Here is a 15,687-nt window from a genome sequence, read left to right as displayed (position 1 = left end):
ATAGGTTGAGAAGAAGTACAAGAACGACGTTCTTTTCTTAGAGCAATGGGCCAAGTATCAAACTGTGGACCAAATGGAAGAGGGGAAGGACTTACCTCGACAGGATCTGAAAACTCGACAAGTGAGGTGTCGGCAAGTGCTTCGGGGGGCAGAGTGACATCGGCATTAAAGGGCACAAATGGACAAGGAGTGGTAGGAAGGAATGACAAACCTAGAAGAGCATCATTTGAGGGATAGAAAGAGGTGTCCTAAAAAAAGGTCACATCTCGAGACACAAGTAACCTTCGAAAGGTAGGATTGTAACAGACATAACCTTTTTGGGTGCAAGGGTAGCCCAAGAAAATGTACTTCATAGAACGAGGAGCAAGTTTACTTCTCTGAGGAAATATGATATGGACAAAACATGCACATCCAAAAACCTTTACGGGGAAGAGAAAATGGGACTTCACTAGGAAATAATATAGAATATGGAGTCTTATGACCAAGTACAGATGAAGGTAACCAATTGATAAGAAAAAAGACAACAAGTATGGCATGAGGCCAATAAAAGTAAAGTACCTTCATGGAGTAGAGGAGGCCCCGAGCAACCTTGACAGAGGATTGAAACTCACTAGACAAGTATTCTTTAGCAATATCAGACCCAAGTATTTGAATTTTCTTGTCAAACTGAGTTAATACCATAGCATGGAAGGCCTTAAAAATAGTAATTATTTCAGATCTTTCTTTAAAAAGATATAACCAAATAACCCGGGTAAAATCATCAACAAAAGTAACAAAGTATTTAACAAGAAAAATATTAGAGACACACAAGGGTCTCCATACATAAAAATGTACTAGAGAAAAAGGAGCAACACTTGTAGTTTTAGGCTGAGGAGAATATGTACTCTGTTGGTGTTTGCTAAATTGACAAACCTCACAATTGAAAGTAGTTAAAGACTTTAAAGAAGAAAATAAATGGCGAACAAAAGGTGTAGACGGATGGCCAAGCTAGTTGTGCCAAATTTAACCTCGGATGGAGAGGATGCAAGTGCAACTAATGAAGGCAAGGCGAATTAATACAAGCCCCCTTTTTCATGGCCGCCACCAATCACCCGCTTCATAGTTGAATCCTGAAATACACAAGAAAAAGGTGAGAAGGTGATAGAGCAATTTAGATGGTTTGTGAGCTGACTTACCGAGAGTAAGTTTAAAGGGAATTGAGGAACAAATAGAACATCTTGAAGTGGGATAGAGGTTGTAATAGAAGATGATCCCTTTGCCAAGTACTCTGGTTTGGGTACCATTAGCTATAGTAACAAATTTATTGGGAATACACGGAGATAAAGAATTGAGCATGTGTTTGTTACCTAAGAGATGTTCGGAGGCCCCAAAGTCTATTATTCAAGATGAAGAGGAGGAAGAGGAAGAAAAAATACCTAAAGCAATAGTGGTAGCATCCGTAGGTAAAGGTGTAAGGAAAGACTCCATAAGTGACTTCATTTTCTGAAGTATGTCATAGTCTTCGGGAGTGAGAGTCATCTTCCTGGTTTGTGATTCAGCCTTATCTTCCCATTTATCAATTTTAACGGAGGTTGGGGTAGCGGTGGCCCATTCTGGTTTGCCATGAAGCTTCCAACAATTTTTCACAAGGTGGCTCTGACCACCACAATAGGTGCACATGCGACGCTCTGTGCGAGAGTGGGTAGGACCGGTTCTACCACCTCTTGTTCGGCCTCTTCTAAAATTTCTGCCGTGTCCTCGATCGGAGGATGAAGTACCTCTATTACCTGAGTACATAGCCGATGGAGCATCATTATGTGAGTTAAGAGATGGATCAGGGATTCGCAGCAATGTGACACTTATTTCATCAAAGGATGGAAGTGCGGAGGAGCTAAGAAGTTGAGTCTTAGCAACTTCAAGGTATGGCTTGATATTTGTTAAACAGATTGTTGCGGCTAAAGCTTCCCCTTGACTTTCTTGAACCAAAATATCAGTGGAGTATGGTTGAGTGATCTTCCACTCTTGAAGGAGACCCCGAAACCAAGCCAAAAACTCATGAATATTGTCCCCTTGCTTAGTATTTAGCATGTTTTGCAAAACATCAAACAATTTTTGTAAATAGGTCGTGCTAGAATATAACTTAGCACATATGTCCCAAATGTCTTTGGCTGATTCCAAGTGGACAACATTGTTGGCTACATGCTCTTCCATACTATTAATAAGCCAACTAATAACAAAATTATCATTCTTAACCCACTTGAGGTAGGACAGATCATCTTCATCAATCGGTGGAGCAGGTTTGTTTAAGTGACCGAGAAGGTTGCGTGTAATAAGAACTCTTCGTACCGATTGAGACCAACTAAGATAATTCAATAGGCCCCTTAAGGGAATAGTAGTAATTCTAAGTATGTCACTCTTACTACTTGTATTTCCAGCATCCATCTTGAAGCAAACAAATGCTTAAACCACACTCAAGATCAATTATAGAAGTTCCAAATTTAAGAGTGAGTAAAACCAAAGTGGGAAGTCACTTTAAAATCATGCATAGGCTGCCAAATAAGTTAATATGAATGTCCCAAATAGACCAAATAGGGGAAGATCTTCTAAAAAAACAAATCCACTAATTCAAACTTGAAGGATCTGTGTACCAAATCAATCACTTGCAAATAGAGATATAGAATCTTATCCACAAGATTAGGCGCTAAATCATCAAAAAATTCGTGCCTATGTCAAGTGGATTCGCCATCCAAAAATGAATCAAATTCTCTTATATCCTTAAAGTAAAAAAATTCTCAAGAGGATAAAGTGAAAACTTGTGCCTTAACCTAAAATTCCAAAATCGTGGCTAAACACTTAAGAATCACAATTTGCTTTCTTTGAGATCCTTTGTAGCACATAAGGTCTCGTATAATCTCAACTCATAGGGAAAATCCAACTTCCAAATAAAACAAGTATTGGAATTCAAGAGAGCAGAGAAGGCAGCAGAATAGTAGAGGCATGTAGATGAATTTTCATCATGCTGGAATTTAAACATATGTTGCTTCACTGGCTAAATAAACAGACCACGTGAGCAGCACCAAGTGTAAGAGGACTTCCAGCAACGTGTGCTGGAATTCCAACTCATAGGAAATCGAACCAAGTCACATGTAAGTAACGGAAGCTCAAATCATTTCCATCACATAAGCATCCTCTTCTCAAATCATCAATCTTGATAAAACAACTTGTAACAACCAATCTTGATCAAAACTGTAATTTAGCTACAAGAAGACCAAGATTATAACATCTTCTTAACACAAGGAATTAATCTTCACAACTTCTCATATGAAGGTCATCTTGTCTTGATGTAATCCAGAGATCAAAGGGTCAACATATAGCAAAGAAAATGTGTAAATAATAACCAGAAATGACTTATCTCTTCATGGTTGAACTCCTTCCTCGATGAATAACTTCCTGGCCAGATCTTCATAATATTTTTTTTTCGTATACTTTATCGAAGGGGATCCTAAACTCTATGCTCTGATACCATGTAGAATTTAGGATCCCATGATAAGAACTTTAACCAAACTAAGAAGAAGAAGGAGAAAAGAGAGAGAAGAGATCAACCACCAAGGGAGAGAGCTTGGACGAAAGAAAAGAGGGAGAGCGCCTACCAAGTGAGAGAGCTTGGACGAACTTTGGGAAAAAGGAAGAGAAAGCTTGAACGCTCTACCTTTTAGCCAAGGCCTCTATTTATAGCTTTTTACAATGCCCTTAGGGCTACAACATTATAAAAAAGAGACAAAAAAAGACAAGTATTTACAACTTCAAGCCATCTTTATGAGAAGTCTTCTTATTTACCCATATGCCACCTCTTAGATGTGTAGACTTTCTTTCCTTGGACATGTGGGTTTGAGCCCATCTTCTAACACTGCTGATTTGGCAACCCAAACTAGTCGAGTGATATATTCCACCACAAGATGGGGGAAAGCGGGTCTCCTTGTTGGATGCCTCTAGATCCCTTGAAGTAACGCAGAGTGGTACCATTGAGCAGAAGAGAGTAACTCGCGGATGAGATGCAAATGTGGATCCAGTATTGGCATTTGGGTCTGAAACCCATTTTTCGCAAGAGATCACCCATATGGGACCAGCAGACTCGTTCAAAAGCTTTTTCCAGGTTGAGCTTAAGAGCAAAGCATGGTCGGCCAAGACGGCTAAGATGATCCATCAATTCATGAGTGACCATGGCTGAATCCAAAATATTTCTTCCTCGAATGAAAGTAGATTGGCACGGGTGGACCAGAATTGGCATGGCTACTTTGAGGCAATTGGCAAGGATCCTTGTCATGATTTTGTAGGAGCTGGATGTAAGAATGATCTGCTGGTAATCCCTAGGGTGCTCGGAGATATGCTTTTTGGGGATTAAAGCAATGAAAGAGGCTCCCATGCTTCGATATGATAGCCCATGGGAGTAAAAAGAATGAAACATCTCCAATATATCCTCTTTAATAATAGGCAAGCAGTGCTTAAAAAACTCGCCATTGAATCCGTCCTGACCATGAGCACGATCAGAGGTAAGACCCAAAGTGGCAAGTTCAATTTCCTTCTGAGAAAAGGGCCTATCCAACATGGATGCCAGACCAGTAGGAAGGGTGGAGAAAGAGATATGCAGGAGGGATTGTAGGGGGCATCGTTCTTCATGATAAAGATCTACAAAAAAAACTCAAAAAAAGGTTAGTTGTGGCTTCTTTATCACTGGTTAACTCCCCGTCGACTAGCATCGAGGAGACCCAGTTAGAGCAACGCCGGGCTGAGGCCACCGAGTGAAAGAAACGAGTGTGACCATCCCCTTCGCTAAGCCATTTGAAACACACTCTTTATTTCCAACGAATAAGCTCAGAGTAGAAGATATCTGTTAAGTCGTGGAGCCTAATCAACGCCCTACGCAGAGTCAGTCCATGATATATTAACTGTTGTTTCATTAAGGGCAGTTTGGGAATTTCACTCTTGTAAAGCGGTTGCCCTAGTTTTCTCTTTATAATTGAGGGGGCACCGCTATTAGGGTTTTATCATTGATCATCACCAAGAATGAGTTAGAGTTGCAGCCCGAGAGAGGTTAGAGAAAACACCTGTAAGTGTGTGCAATCTCTCTTGTAGACTATTTCAACTTTATAGTGGATTACTACAATGGCGGAAGATAGGACGTAGTCTCACCTTGAAGTGAACCTGTATAAATCTTGTTGTTTGTTTTCGTGTTTGTTTTTCCTTTCTTTTGCGATTATTATTATTACTCTTGTTAGTTTTGAATTAGGGCGTCTAATTCCTAACAATATCTTGCAGATGAAATTGGAGGGCGTTCCGGGAATGGAACTCATCAAGGGTGAGGGGATGCGATTCCTCCAAACTGTCCAGAGCAGAGAGTTGGGCGATGGAGTTTGCCTTTGAGGTCTTGATTCCCGCATGAAGGGAGGCTGCCCAGGAGCGAATATGAGGCTTCAGAAGCTTGAGCTTCTATAGTAAAGCCCACCCGGGCCTTCCGAATAGCCACAAGGAGGGCCAGATCGAGTTAACCATCTCAAAGAAGGATGGATTCATAGTCCAAGCTTTTTCAAACCGAAATGGCTTGGGGCCCCAATTGTCTATTTAGGTGTCCATCAAAATAGGCCAATGATCAGAACCTAAGCGGTTGAGAATCCTCCCCGTTGTTAAATGATGAATCTGCAACCACTCACTGTTGGCAAGAAACCGATCGAGCTTGGAGAGGATGGGGTTATGCCTCTACCCATTGGACCAGGTATACAACTTCCCGGATAGGCAAATGTCATCCAACTCACAACTTCTGATGAAATCAGCAAACTTCCTCATTGAAGCAGAGATGCGCCAAGAGGGGGGAGATTTCTCAGTGCAAAAGCTAGTGACGTTAAAATCGCCCGCTAAGTGCCACTCTCCCCCACAGGGAAGGGAAATGTCAAGCAACTCCTCCCAAAACAGATTTCTCTAGCCATAGCAAGAAGGACAGTGGACCCCAGTAATAATCCAAAAACTACCCGAAGTTCGGTCACTTATGTGAAGACTGATTGAGTGATTTCCATGGTGTTCGTCCAATACCTCAACCAGATTTTGGCTCCACATGTCAAGGATCCCCTCGGCCAATCCGATCGCATCAAGTGCAGACCATTTCACCAAGCTGTTGCACCAAAGGTCTCAGACAATACAATCGGTCATCGAGGAAATTTTGGATGAGAACAATGGAGGATTTGCAAGAGACAATGAGGTCTCGTGCACATTCCAGGAAATAATGATCATTTATTTGGATGTTTGTTGACTCTGGGTTTACTATTAACCTGGCGAGGGGGGGGGGGGGGGGGGGGGGGGGGGGGGTTTGACTTCCCTTGAGTAGAACAAGTCTCATCGTTTCATTCCATGTATGATCGTCAAACCTGTGGTGCTCGACTTATAGACCCACCCGCGATGAAGTCATCATCTGGAACGAAGGGTCACCTTTCGGCTCCTGGGATGTTTGGATAAACAGTTGGTGGGTCATTGGATCAGCAGGTCGAGCAGAAGTTTTGTTTCTACATTGGTAGGTGCTGACTCTCGAGTGGGGGGTAGCATTTTCTGTGGTGGAGGTATGACAGGGATTACAAAGGGTGGGAGTGTGGTCACTCGATTCGACATCGGATTCTGAGTATTGGATGCTAAAAAAAGGGAGTGGGGGATGAGGGGGTGTCGCCGGATGGCGAGGAAGTGGTAGTGGACATTTCCGATATGATGTGATGGGGGGAGGTGTTTGGGAGACGTATTGTTGTCAAGAGAGGGATGAGATGGGTTCTGGCAGGATTTAAAATCTGGTCGACTTGAAGGCAGGTGAGGGTGTGAATCAAATGTCATGTTAGCCTAGAGAAGGGTGTGACGTGTGGGGTGCGGGCCAACTCATTGTCAGAAGAATTTGGGTGATGAGCATGGGAGGTGTCAGGCATTTTGGAATATGGGATCAGGGTATGAGAAATGGGATGAGGTGGCAAGTGGGGTTTTAAAACAGAGGTCTGATTGACCTGGAAAAAGGAGTCCTTTGAAGGATTTTCAGGGGATGAGAGGAGCAAGGTTTGATCAAGAGGTTACTGGCCAGGTTGGTTTCGAAAAAAATTTGTTGGCGGTTACAAGTACTGTCAAATATTTCAGGACATGGGATCAGGGTTTTTAAAATGGGATTTGGGGTGGGTTTAGAGGTAGTTTTCCAGAGCGGGAGTGGTTTACTGGAGTTTGAATTTAAAAACTTCTTTGACATCTGACAATTTCATACCTGACGGGGGCAGGAGGTTGCTGGTTTGCCGCCTGAGTATCTACAGTCGCCGGAGAAGAGCAACTATTGGAGCGAAGGAAGATGACCCGGATCCAGAAGACATGGTTTTTTACTCTGATTTAGATGAGAGAAGATCCCGAACAAGGTTGTACGGGGATGAGGATGATGCAGGCCATGTTGAGACAAGCCAACCTGGAGGTGTCGTCGTGGAGCATTACGAGATGACCGAAACATTCGGCAATTCATCGAAAAATGTCCACCTGCCAGAGTTCTGTAGGGAGGCCGGAGATACATATCCATTGGCCGAGAAGCAGTTCCGGGTGGAATGGGGTTCAGCAACTGATTTTGGAGTTGGGCAAGGTGGGGGCGAGAGGGAGACGAAGAGCACGTTCAGTGTCTGTTTGGTTTTGGAAATGGATCAGCCAGTTTTGATCCTTTATGAAGGAGAAATTGAATTGGTATGTGATTTGAAGGGTTTCCGGTATCCATGACAGAGTTGGTAGGATGTTTGAGTTGGGATGTTGAATGGAGATGATGATAGAATGGGATAGGAGTTTGGTTCCCATGCTGAGGTGGTGGCGATCTAGGTGGATGAAGAGAGGATCAGAAAGCTGCGCGGTTGAGATTGTGGTGGTAGATGGAAGGTGGTTTTTGGGTAGTGATGGCAAGCAGGAATGGGAACAGGAACGGGAACGAGAACGAGAGCAGGGATCCGTGGTTTCAGAGGTGGAAAAAAAGGTTTTGGGAGTATTTTGGGGTGTTTACCTTTGTTGGTGCCAGTGATTTGAACGATCCAGGTTCGAAATTGACCCCATCCAAAATCAGAGTTGCATGTCTCTGGAATATACTTTCCCAAGATTTGCCTACACCGGCACTGGGTGATCTTGCATTCCTATTTGCCCTTGTACTTGTAGACGGATAGGAGGAAGATGAGATCTCCAGTCCAGAGCTCTTTCAAAGTCCTTGCCAGTTCAGATGGCTGGGTAACAATATCAAATTGGGTGACGAAAGCAGTATTGGCATTTAAAGGAATGGAGATGAGAGATTGTTTGTTGTTTGTAGATGAGAAAAAAAAGACCGGTTTTTCGGCACGATTAGAGGCACTTTGGAAAGAGAAAATGGTATTTGCTATGCCAAAGGTGACAATCGAATTCACAGTCGAAGAGGGACTTCGAGTTTGTCTTTTGCGTCGGTTTACCTTTTGCCAACTGCCTTCATCATCTTTGCCATTCGGATTAGAATTCTTCCCCAATGGAAGGTCTTCGTATTCCTTGTCAAATCCTGGAAGAATCCTTCTAATTTGTCATTTGGCTGCTAGAAAGGTGCCGCCATCTCCAGATGTCCTTCCACGGTCATCACTTCATCTCGCTTCTTTGATCAAATCTTTATCCTGAGTTGTTTGTTGGAAAACTCTGTCTCTCGCATCGAGAGTTTTCTCCTTTTCTCTCAGCTCGAGTGATTTCTTCTTTGTCGGCTCTTGCACGTCGAGAGAGTTTTCCTTTGCTCTCGTCTTGAGAGATTTCTTCGTCGTCGTCTCTCACACATCGAGAGATTTTTCCTTCTCCTTCTCCATCCAACTTTTTTAGGGTTGTTAACTTTTGCTACTTAATTTTACTCCTTTTTACTTAAATCCTATGTATGTATTGTTCATCCAATTAAACTAATGTCCACGGGTCATAAGACTCGACTAAGTTTGGATTGCCCTCTATAAAATCAATTATAATGTTACCCATACAAGGATTTATGTCATTCAATTGACCACAGCAGCCAATTTACAATAGCACACTCTCACTTAGATTTGCATTAGCTGATTAGGTTCTCAGCCCAAACCTATAAAGGGATTTTCAACAACTAACTTGGCAATCCTACCTTGGCCCATACTTAGATATTTGCAGCAACTGCTCACTGGGCACACAAAGCCTAGATCACAATGGGATTTTCAACACCACCTGCTTACACAAGGTCTTAAGGATACCAACCTGTTCCCACAGCAATAACCGCTTTTCTCAAATCTATTGAGATGGGAACAGTCTTGCCTTGCCTAAGCCTTGACCAAATGAGCAAGGGTTACTTGCATACACTTTAGCCCAAATACAATGCCTTTCAATAGGAAGCTTTCACAAATCAACCACAAAGAAGATAAGCACACGAATCCTAAGTACCAATGCAACATAATAGCAGCTCAATATTTCCTTGAATGACCAACTTTTAAAATCAAAGATCAAATCAATTTGAATTAGTTTTTGAAATAAAGAGACATCATATAGCAGCTCAACAAAACTGATTTCACAACACAAGCACACTAGTTAGGGATTTGAATTTTTGATCCAGATTCGCTAGACCAAGATCAATCAAAATATTTCAAAATATGAGTGCAATGATACTTGGATTTAAAAACAGCTTCCCCAAACAATCAATTATAGGCTTTCACATGTCCCAAATGATTTAAAATCAATGCAATAGCCACTTCAAATTTACTTGCTAGAACAATTAATGCAATTTCCAAGTAATTATACATGAAATCTAGTGAGAATTAGGCTACACAAACAGGATTTCAAAGTATAAGCACAAGAAATACTTAACCCTTTGCTTGGTGGATTTTCAACTCACAAATCCAATCTCCCATTTCAATTTCAAAGACTGAGTGCAGTTAGGAATAATAGTTTTTTTCCTTGGGAGTCCTGAGAGACAAATCTTGGGGCAAAATCGACTTAAGTAAACAAGTTCTCAAAATTCAATTTCCGAATGGTTAAGCTTAGAAAGGGACATTTTATCCTTTTGAAATCTCAACAAATCTAAGCTGAAATTTATGAGAAAATACTCAAAATTTTCCTAGTGAGCTACTAATCTTGGGGCAAAATTTTCTTGTCCCCAAAATGGAAATCTCTCTTCCCCTTGCTCCCCCTATTCAAATCTACAACCTCCTTCACTGGCAATGGCTACAAGCTTCTTTTCTGGCATGATGCTTGGTGTGGTAACCGCCCCTTCATGGAGGAATTCAGCTCTTTATTTACTGTATCTGTGTGCCAAGATATCACGGTGGTAGATGCTTGGGATAATCCTGGAACCTGCACTTCAGACATGGCTTGAGAGACGATGAAGTCGCTGCTCTCTGCACTCTTCTATCCACCATTAGCAACATAACCCTTCGTGATCGGATCCAAGATAAGATGATATGGAAGTCCAATACCAGCGGCCTCTTCTCGGTCGCCTCTGCATATGAGTACGTCAAAGGGTGGATCCAACATTCTCTCGAGCATAGCATTGTTGTGGAATGGAAACTCTCAGCCCCAAACAAAATCAAAATTTTCATTTGGACTACCATTTGGGGGCAGATCCTTACTGCCGATAACCTTCATAGGCGAGGCTACACCAGTCCAGACATTATCTACCCCTATGTTGTTCATGTGATGAATCCGTCCAGCACGTGCTCCTTCACTGCAGCTACTCGTGGCGGATCTGGGTGGCCATTTTCCATAAAATTGGTCTTCACCTCGGCCTTCAGCGCAACCTCCTTGAGACTATCCATATGGTCATGGGAACCCCCTTACCCAAGCTTGGCAAGATCCTCCTTTCCTCCTGCCTTGCTCATGTGCCCTGGTGCATCTGGCTAGAGCGCAACAACAGAAGATTTAACTAGAAATTTCATAATGTGGACAGCGCTATCAAGTCAGTCGTGAGTCTCATCTCAAATTGGCTTCACTCCAAAAAACAATTTGCCTCTCGCGCGGGTGTCTCTCTTCATATGCAATGGAACATCATAGCATACATGGCTAGCCCCTCCAAGCCTCCAGCCTTGGTTGAATAGCTCCCTCCTCCCCTAGGTTACATCAAGCTAAATTTCGATGGTAGTGCCATAGGTTGTTCGGGACCAGCTGGCTTCAGTGATGTTTTCAGAAATTCATCTGGTGAGGTTATTCTCTCCTATGTTGGTCCTTTGGGTGTGGCTGACTCAACTTCTGCTGAAATCCCTGCCCTCTTGCACGGGTTAGTCTCCTTCAAGGATCGTCTTTCTGGTCATCTTCTTATTGAAGGGGACTCTAACGCCGTCATCCGTTGGAGCTTCGGCTCACCCTCTCCCCCTTGGCACCATTGGCCTGTCCTGTACTACATTTTTTATATTGTTTCTGTAATATCTTGTTCCTGGAATCATGTATACCGATCGGCAAAATCTTTTGCCAACAAACTTGCCAAAATTAGGACCTCATTCCAATCCCTTATTGTTTGGGAAGGCCCCCATCTGATATAATATCTCTTCGCTCTAATAAAATTTCAACATCACCTCAAAAAAAAAAAAAAAATACATTGTGTTGACCTAGAGTTGACTCTCATCCATATTTTGATGATAACAAAACTTAATAATGCTAAAAATTGTAAATTTAGCATCTCAGAGACTTTTTCTTCAAGAGACAAAAATCAAGGTCTTTACAAAAGAATTGGCATATGCATCTTAAGACCTCAAGCTCTATCTATGTGTCAAGTCATCTTGAAGAAGCACCCACGAGTGAAGAAATGAAGAATAGAAGTTTAGAGTCCATGTTGTATAGAAAATCTCAAGAACTCTAACCATGTAAGAGGGCAATCCCAATCCTTCAAAATTGAGGTAAAAATGAACTTTTTGGAACTTTAGAGCATATTGCATTAACAATGTAACTGGAAACATGTTCCGAGATCGGCTAATCATTTAGCCGATGCTCAAGCGAAAAAGGGTGTTTCCCTCCAACATCTTGTTGTGGAGGAAATTTCTTTCTAGCATGTATGGTAATCTTCTTTCTTTTAGTAATACATTCACACTTTCTTCTAAAAAAAAACATAATATACCAATGCATATTCAAGTTTTAAACATGTTAGAATCACTTAGAATAATTTTTTTAATTATCATGCTTTAAAGCCTAAGTTAGAAAACTGGCTCTGGCATGATCCATCATTACCTGCCAATGATCAATCATCAAATATGCAACTTGGCAGAAAATATATAGCATGATCAATAAATTAGATGCATTGATCAATCAGATAGAATATTGCCAGAATGTGCTATAATGCATGATCGAACATCCACATGGGACTGATCATACATGTTTAGGCACTACAAGATTATAAAGCATGATTGATCATACACACTATATTGATCAATCAGACAAAACAGTGCCAAATGGGACATAAAGCACGATTCATTGTACCAATAGGATTGATATGTCATACCAATAGGATTAATTGATCATACTTAGTTTTGCATAGCCAAAGCATCAATGCATGATCAATTAGTAGAGATGGACTGATCAATCTACTCATGTTTTCTAAAAGGCCAGACATGCATTGATCGATCAACTAACCTAATGTCTAACAAAAATATAGTCGTTAATCATAATTAATCGATCATACTTAGTTTTGCATAGCCAAAGCATCAATGCGTGATCAATTAGTTGAGGTGGACTGATCAATAGACTTTAAGTTTTCTAAAAGGCCAGACGTGCATTGATCGATCAATTAACCTAATGTCTAACAAAAATATAGTCATTATACATACTTAATTGATCATTACTTTTCATTGATTGATCATTGAGTTGTCAACTTTTTGCAAATGGTCAAATAACGACTAGTTTGGGTTGGGAAAGTTATAAATACCCCATCAAACATGCCTTAGAGGCATTATTGAACATTTATTTGCAAACCTACTGCATTCAAAACAATTCTTACATGAAATCTACTTCAAAATAATTTTTGAGAGAAAAATAGCTAAAAACCTTGCAAAATCTCACATCTCAAAATTTCTCCTTGCATCATTTTATGTCAAGTTCCAAATACATCTTTATTCGTGCTTCAAAGTTGAAGGCTCTATTTCAAAAAATAAAATAAAAAATATTAAACAAAAAAGACCATTTCAAAATAAAAAGTTGAAGGCTTGGAAATTATTTCAAAGTAAAAGGTTCTCTCTATCAATTTCAAGGGTGTAAGTCTTTCTTCTTTTGTATTGTTATCTTTCAATACATAGGTTGATCTAGAACCTTTAATTCTAGTTAGAAGAGTTTGCTAGCTAGAATTTAGTTGATAAATCTCAGGGAAGATTGTTGTAATCGTGTATTTGATCATACACATAGCTTAAAAGAGAGCCAGAATCTCTTTTCCAACTGATAGAGCTAATTAGTAAAATTTCCCAAGCAAGGGTTATTGGCGCTGAATACCTCTAGGGAAACATCAATAACAAAATATCTTTGTATTATTCGTGGTATGTATTTTACATTTCATATTTGCTTCAGTTTTTTTCTTACAAGAGCTACTAATTTAATGTGAGAATTACAAGATTAGCCCCACGTAATTATCATCACTCAACAAGAGCTAAACCTGTCAAAACCCCAACGGACTTTGGTCATGATCTACATGATAAGAGCAGTCCAAAACTGAAAGATAAAACTAAACACAAAAGGCTGGTGGTAAGCAAAAAAAAAAAAAAAAGTTGTTGAATGCAACCTTTAAAAAATTAAAAATAAACAAAAGAAGTTTTATGCAACTGTAACTCCTCCAAATATCTCATTCGTTGTTGGAGTGGTTCACCAGTTTAAGGAGGCTAGACGAGTATATTATGATGCAATAGTGTGTATTTTGAAGTATCTCAAGGAATCCCCAAGTAAGGACTAAATTAAGAGGCACATAAACAGCTCGACGTAGTTAGATATTCGAATGCAGATTATGCTAGTGGCAACATGATAGAAGATCCACTAGTGAGTATTGCACATTTGTTGGAGGAGATCTAGTTACTTGAAAGAGCAAGAAACATACATTAGTAGTTAGATCAAGTGAAGAGGTTAACTACTGAGCTACAGCATATACAATGAGTGAATTGATGCGAGTGGACATGATGCGAGTGAAAACACTCATGGCAGAATTTGGTTTTGTGGTTGATAAGCCCATGGAAATGTTTTGTGATAATTAAATTACTTTCATAGCTAGCAATCCAATTTTCAATAAAGCATATAGAGATTGATTGGCACTTCATCAAAGATGTTGTTTTGATTGTCAAGGTTGTGATTCATTATCTTCGACCACCTAAACAACTAGGAAATTTGTTTACAAAGGCACTTCCCATAAAGGAGTTTACTATTCAGTGTAATAAGTTGGGCATGCATGATATTTATGTTGCAGCTTGAGGGGGAGTATCAAGAGAAACGAGGTGGAGAGGCAATTTAGTAATTCTTGTTAAGTTATAACCATACACATACAAAAGGGTAGATGGCCGATTAACATAAAGTGATTAAATAGCTCTAAGAAGTAGGGTTATTTCTGTCTTCCGATTGTGATCTGTAATATAAAGAAAGAAGGGTCAAAATTATTCCCTAGTTTCTTAATTATTTGAAAACACAACAGTTTTGGTAAGTGTGATTTCTAAATTCTATGACATGCACCTTTTTTAAAAAAAATAGTCTATGACATGCTTCCTTAAAGGTTTAAGTACTACAGTACATTAAATCTGACAATGTTTTGAGGGAGTGATGAAACACTTTTCTACCATGAGAGAGATCAAACTCAAATTCCAACTATGCTGGCATCAGCACCAAAAGTCCTTTGGTCATGAAGCAAACTTTGAAGAGGTTTATGCAGGCTGGCAAACTATCCACCACAACCCTTGTTTACCCAGACTCTAAGACGGCACCTAAATATTAAATGGTACAGTTCCCCAGGAGAAAGCAAATTTGACAAATTCTAACAGTGGGCAATTAGAAATAATTTGAGAAAATTAATCAAAGAAAGTCTCAGAAGCTGGAAGTACCACTACCTTCCAGATGTAGTATGGGACTTGGTCTTCCAAGTAGGCTGCATGGACTCGGTTTGAAACATTGACCTGGTAAGACATCCAGAAAGATGCTTGTAAAGGAGACAAAACGTAATTCCTTACTTTGTTAATTCATTACAATATGCAACAGAGAGATTTAAATCTGATGACAATACCTCTAGAAGGACAGGACCAAAGACCTCCTTCTGTAGATCACTCCGATTTCTTTGCACCCATTCATATGCATCAAATATTTTATCGACACCAGAATTTCTTAATGCATGAAGAAGTTTAATATTTGCATTTTCCATGTCATTCAACCTGGAGGAAGAAACACACATGACCCAAAGCACAAGGAAAACTAACAACTGAGACACGGTACTGAATCTGATATAGATATGGAAGAAATGGACCTGTTGAGGCATTGCTTTAGGCTTCCTTTCCTCTGAGCTAATGCATTTTCTTTTTCAGCCTTCTGCAATCTCTTATGTTGTGCAGAGTCTTCTAGCTCCAGGATACGAGTAAGAAGCTTCTCCTATTACATAAATAAGTAATCATTTGAATTTAGGAAATAACTGAACCACAGAATTACTGCAACATCCCATCATAAGGTATCCAATAAAGAATGTGCAATATGAAGCTAGCACTTCATGATAAGAGG

The 15,687-nt window shown here is 40.3% G+C and overlaps 1 protein-coding gene across 1 annotated transcript in view; it reads right to left on the bottom strand.

The window, feature by feature from the left end:
• Nucleotides 1-15,687, bottom strand: part of LOC137955557 (structural maintenance of chromosomes protein 5) — a 72,487-nt gene that overhangs the window by 38,464 nt on the left and 18,336 nt on the right. The window contains exons 10-12 of the mRNA XM_068802555.1: nt 15,440-15,561; nt 15,203-15,347; nt 15,030-15,095 (exon numbers count right to left, since the gene is read on the bottom strand). Of these exons, the coding sequence (XP_068658656.1) occupies nt 15,030-15,095; nt 15,203-15,347; nt 15,440-15,561 (333 nt within the window). The remainder of the gene's footprint in view (nt 1-15,029; nt 15,096-15,202; nt 15,348-15,439; nt 15,562-15,687) is intronic.

This window comes from Aristolochia californica, unplaced genomic scaffold, assembly GCF_029961685.1.
Source record: "Aristolochia californica isolate CCGP_79_NKW_82.1479 unplaced genomic scaffold, dmAriCali1.0.hap1 SCAF_2, whole genome shotgun sequence".
Taxonomy (NCBI): Eukaryota; Viridiplantae; Streptophyta; class Magnoliopsida; order Piperales; family Aristolochiaceae; genus Aristolochia; species Aristolochia californica.
The sequence above is the reverse complement of the archived record's forward strand: the minus strand, read 5'-3'. Positions and strand labels throughout refer to the sequence as shown.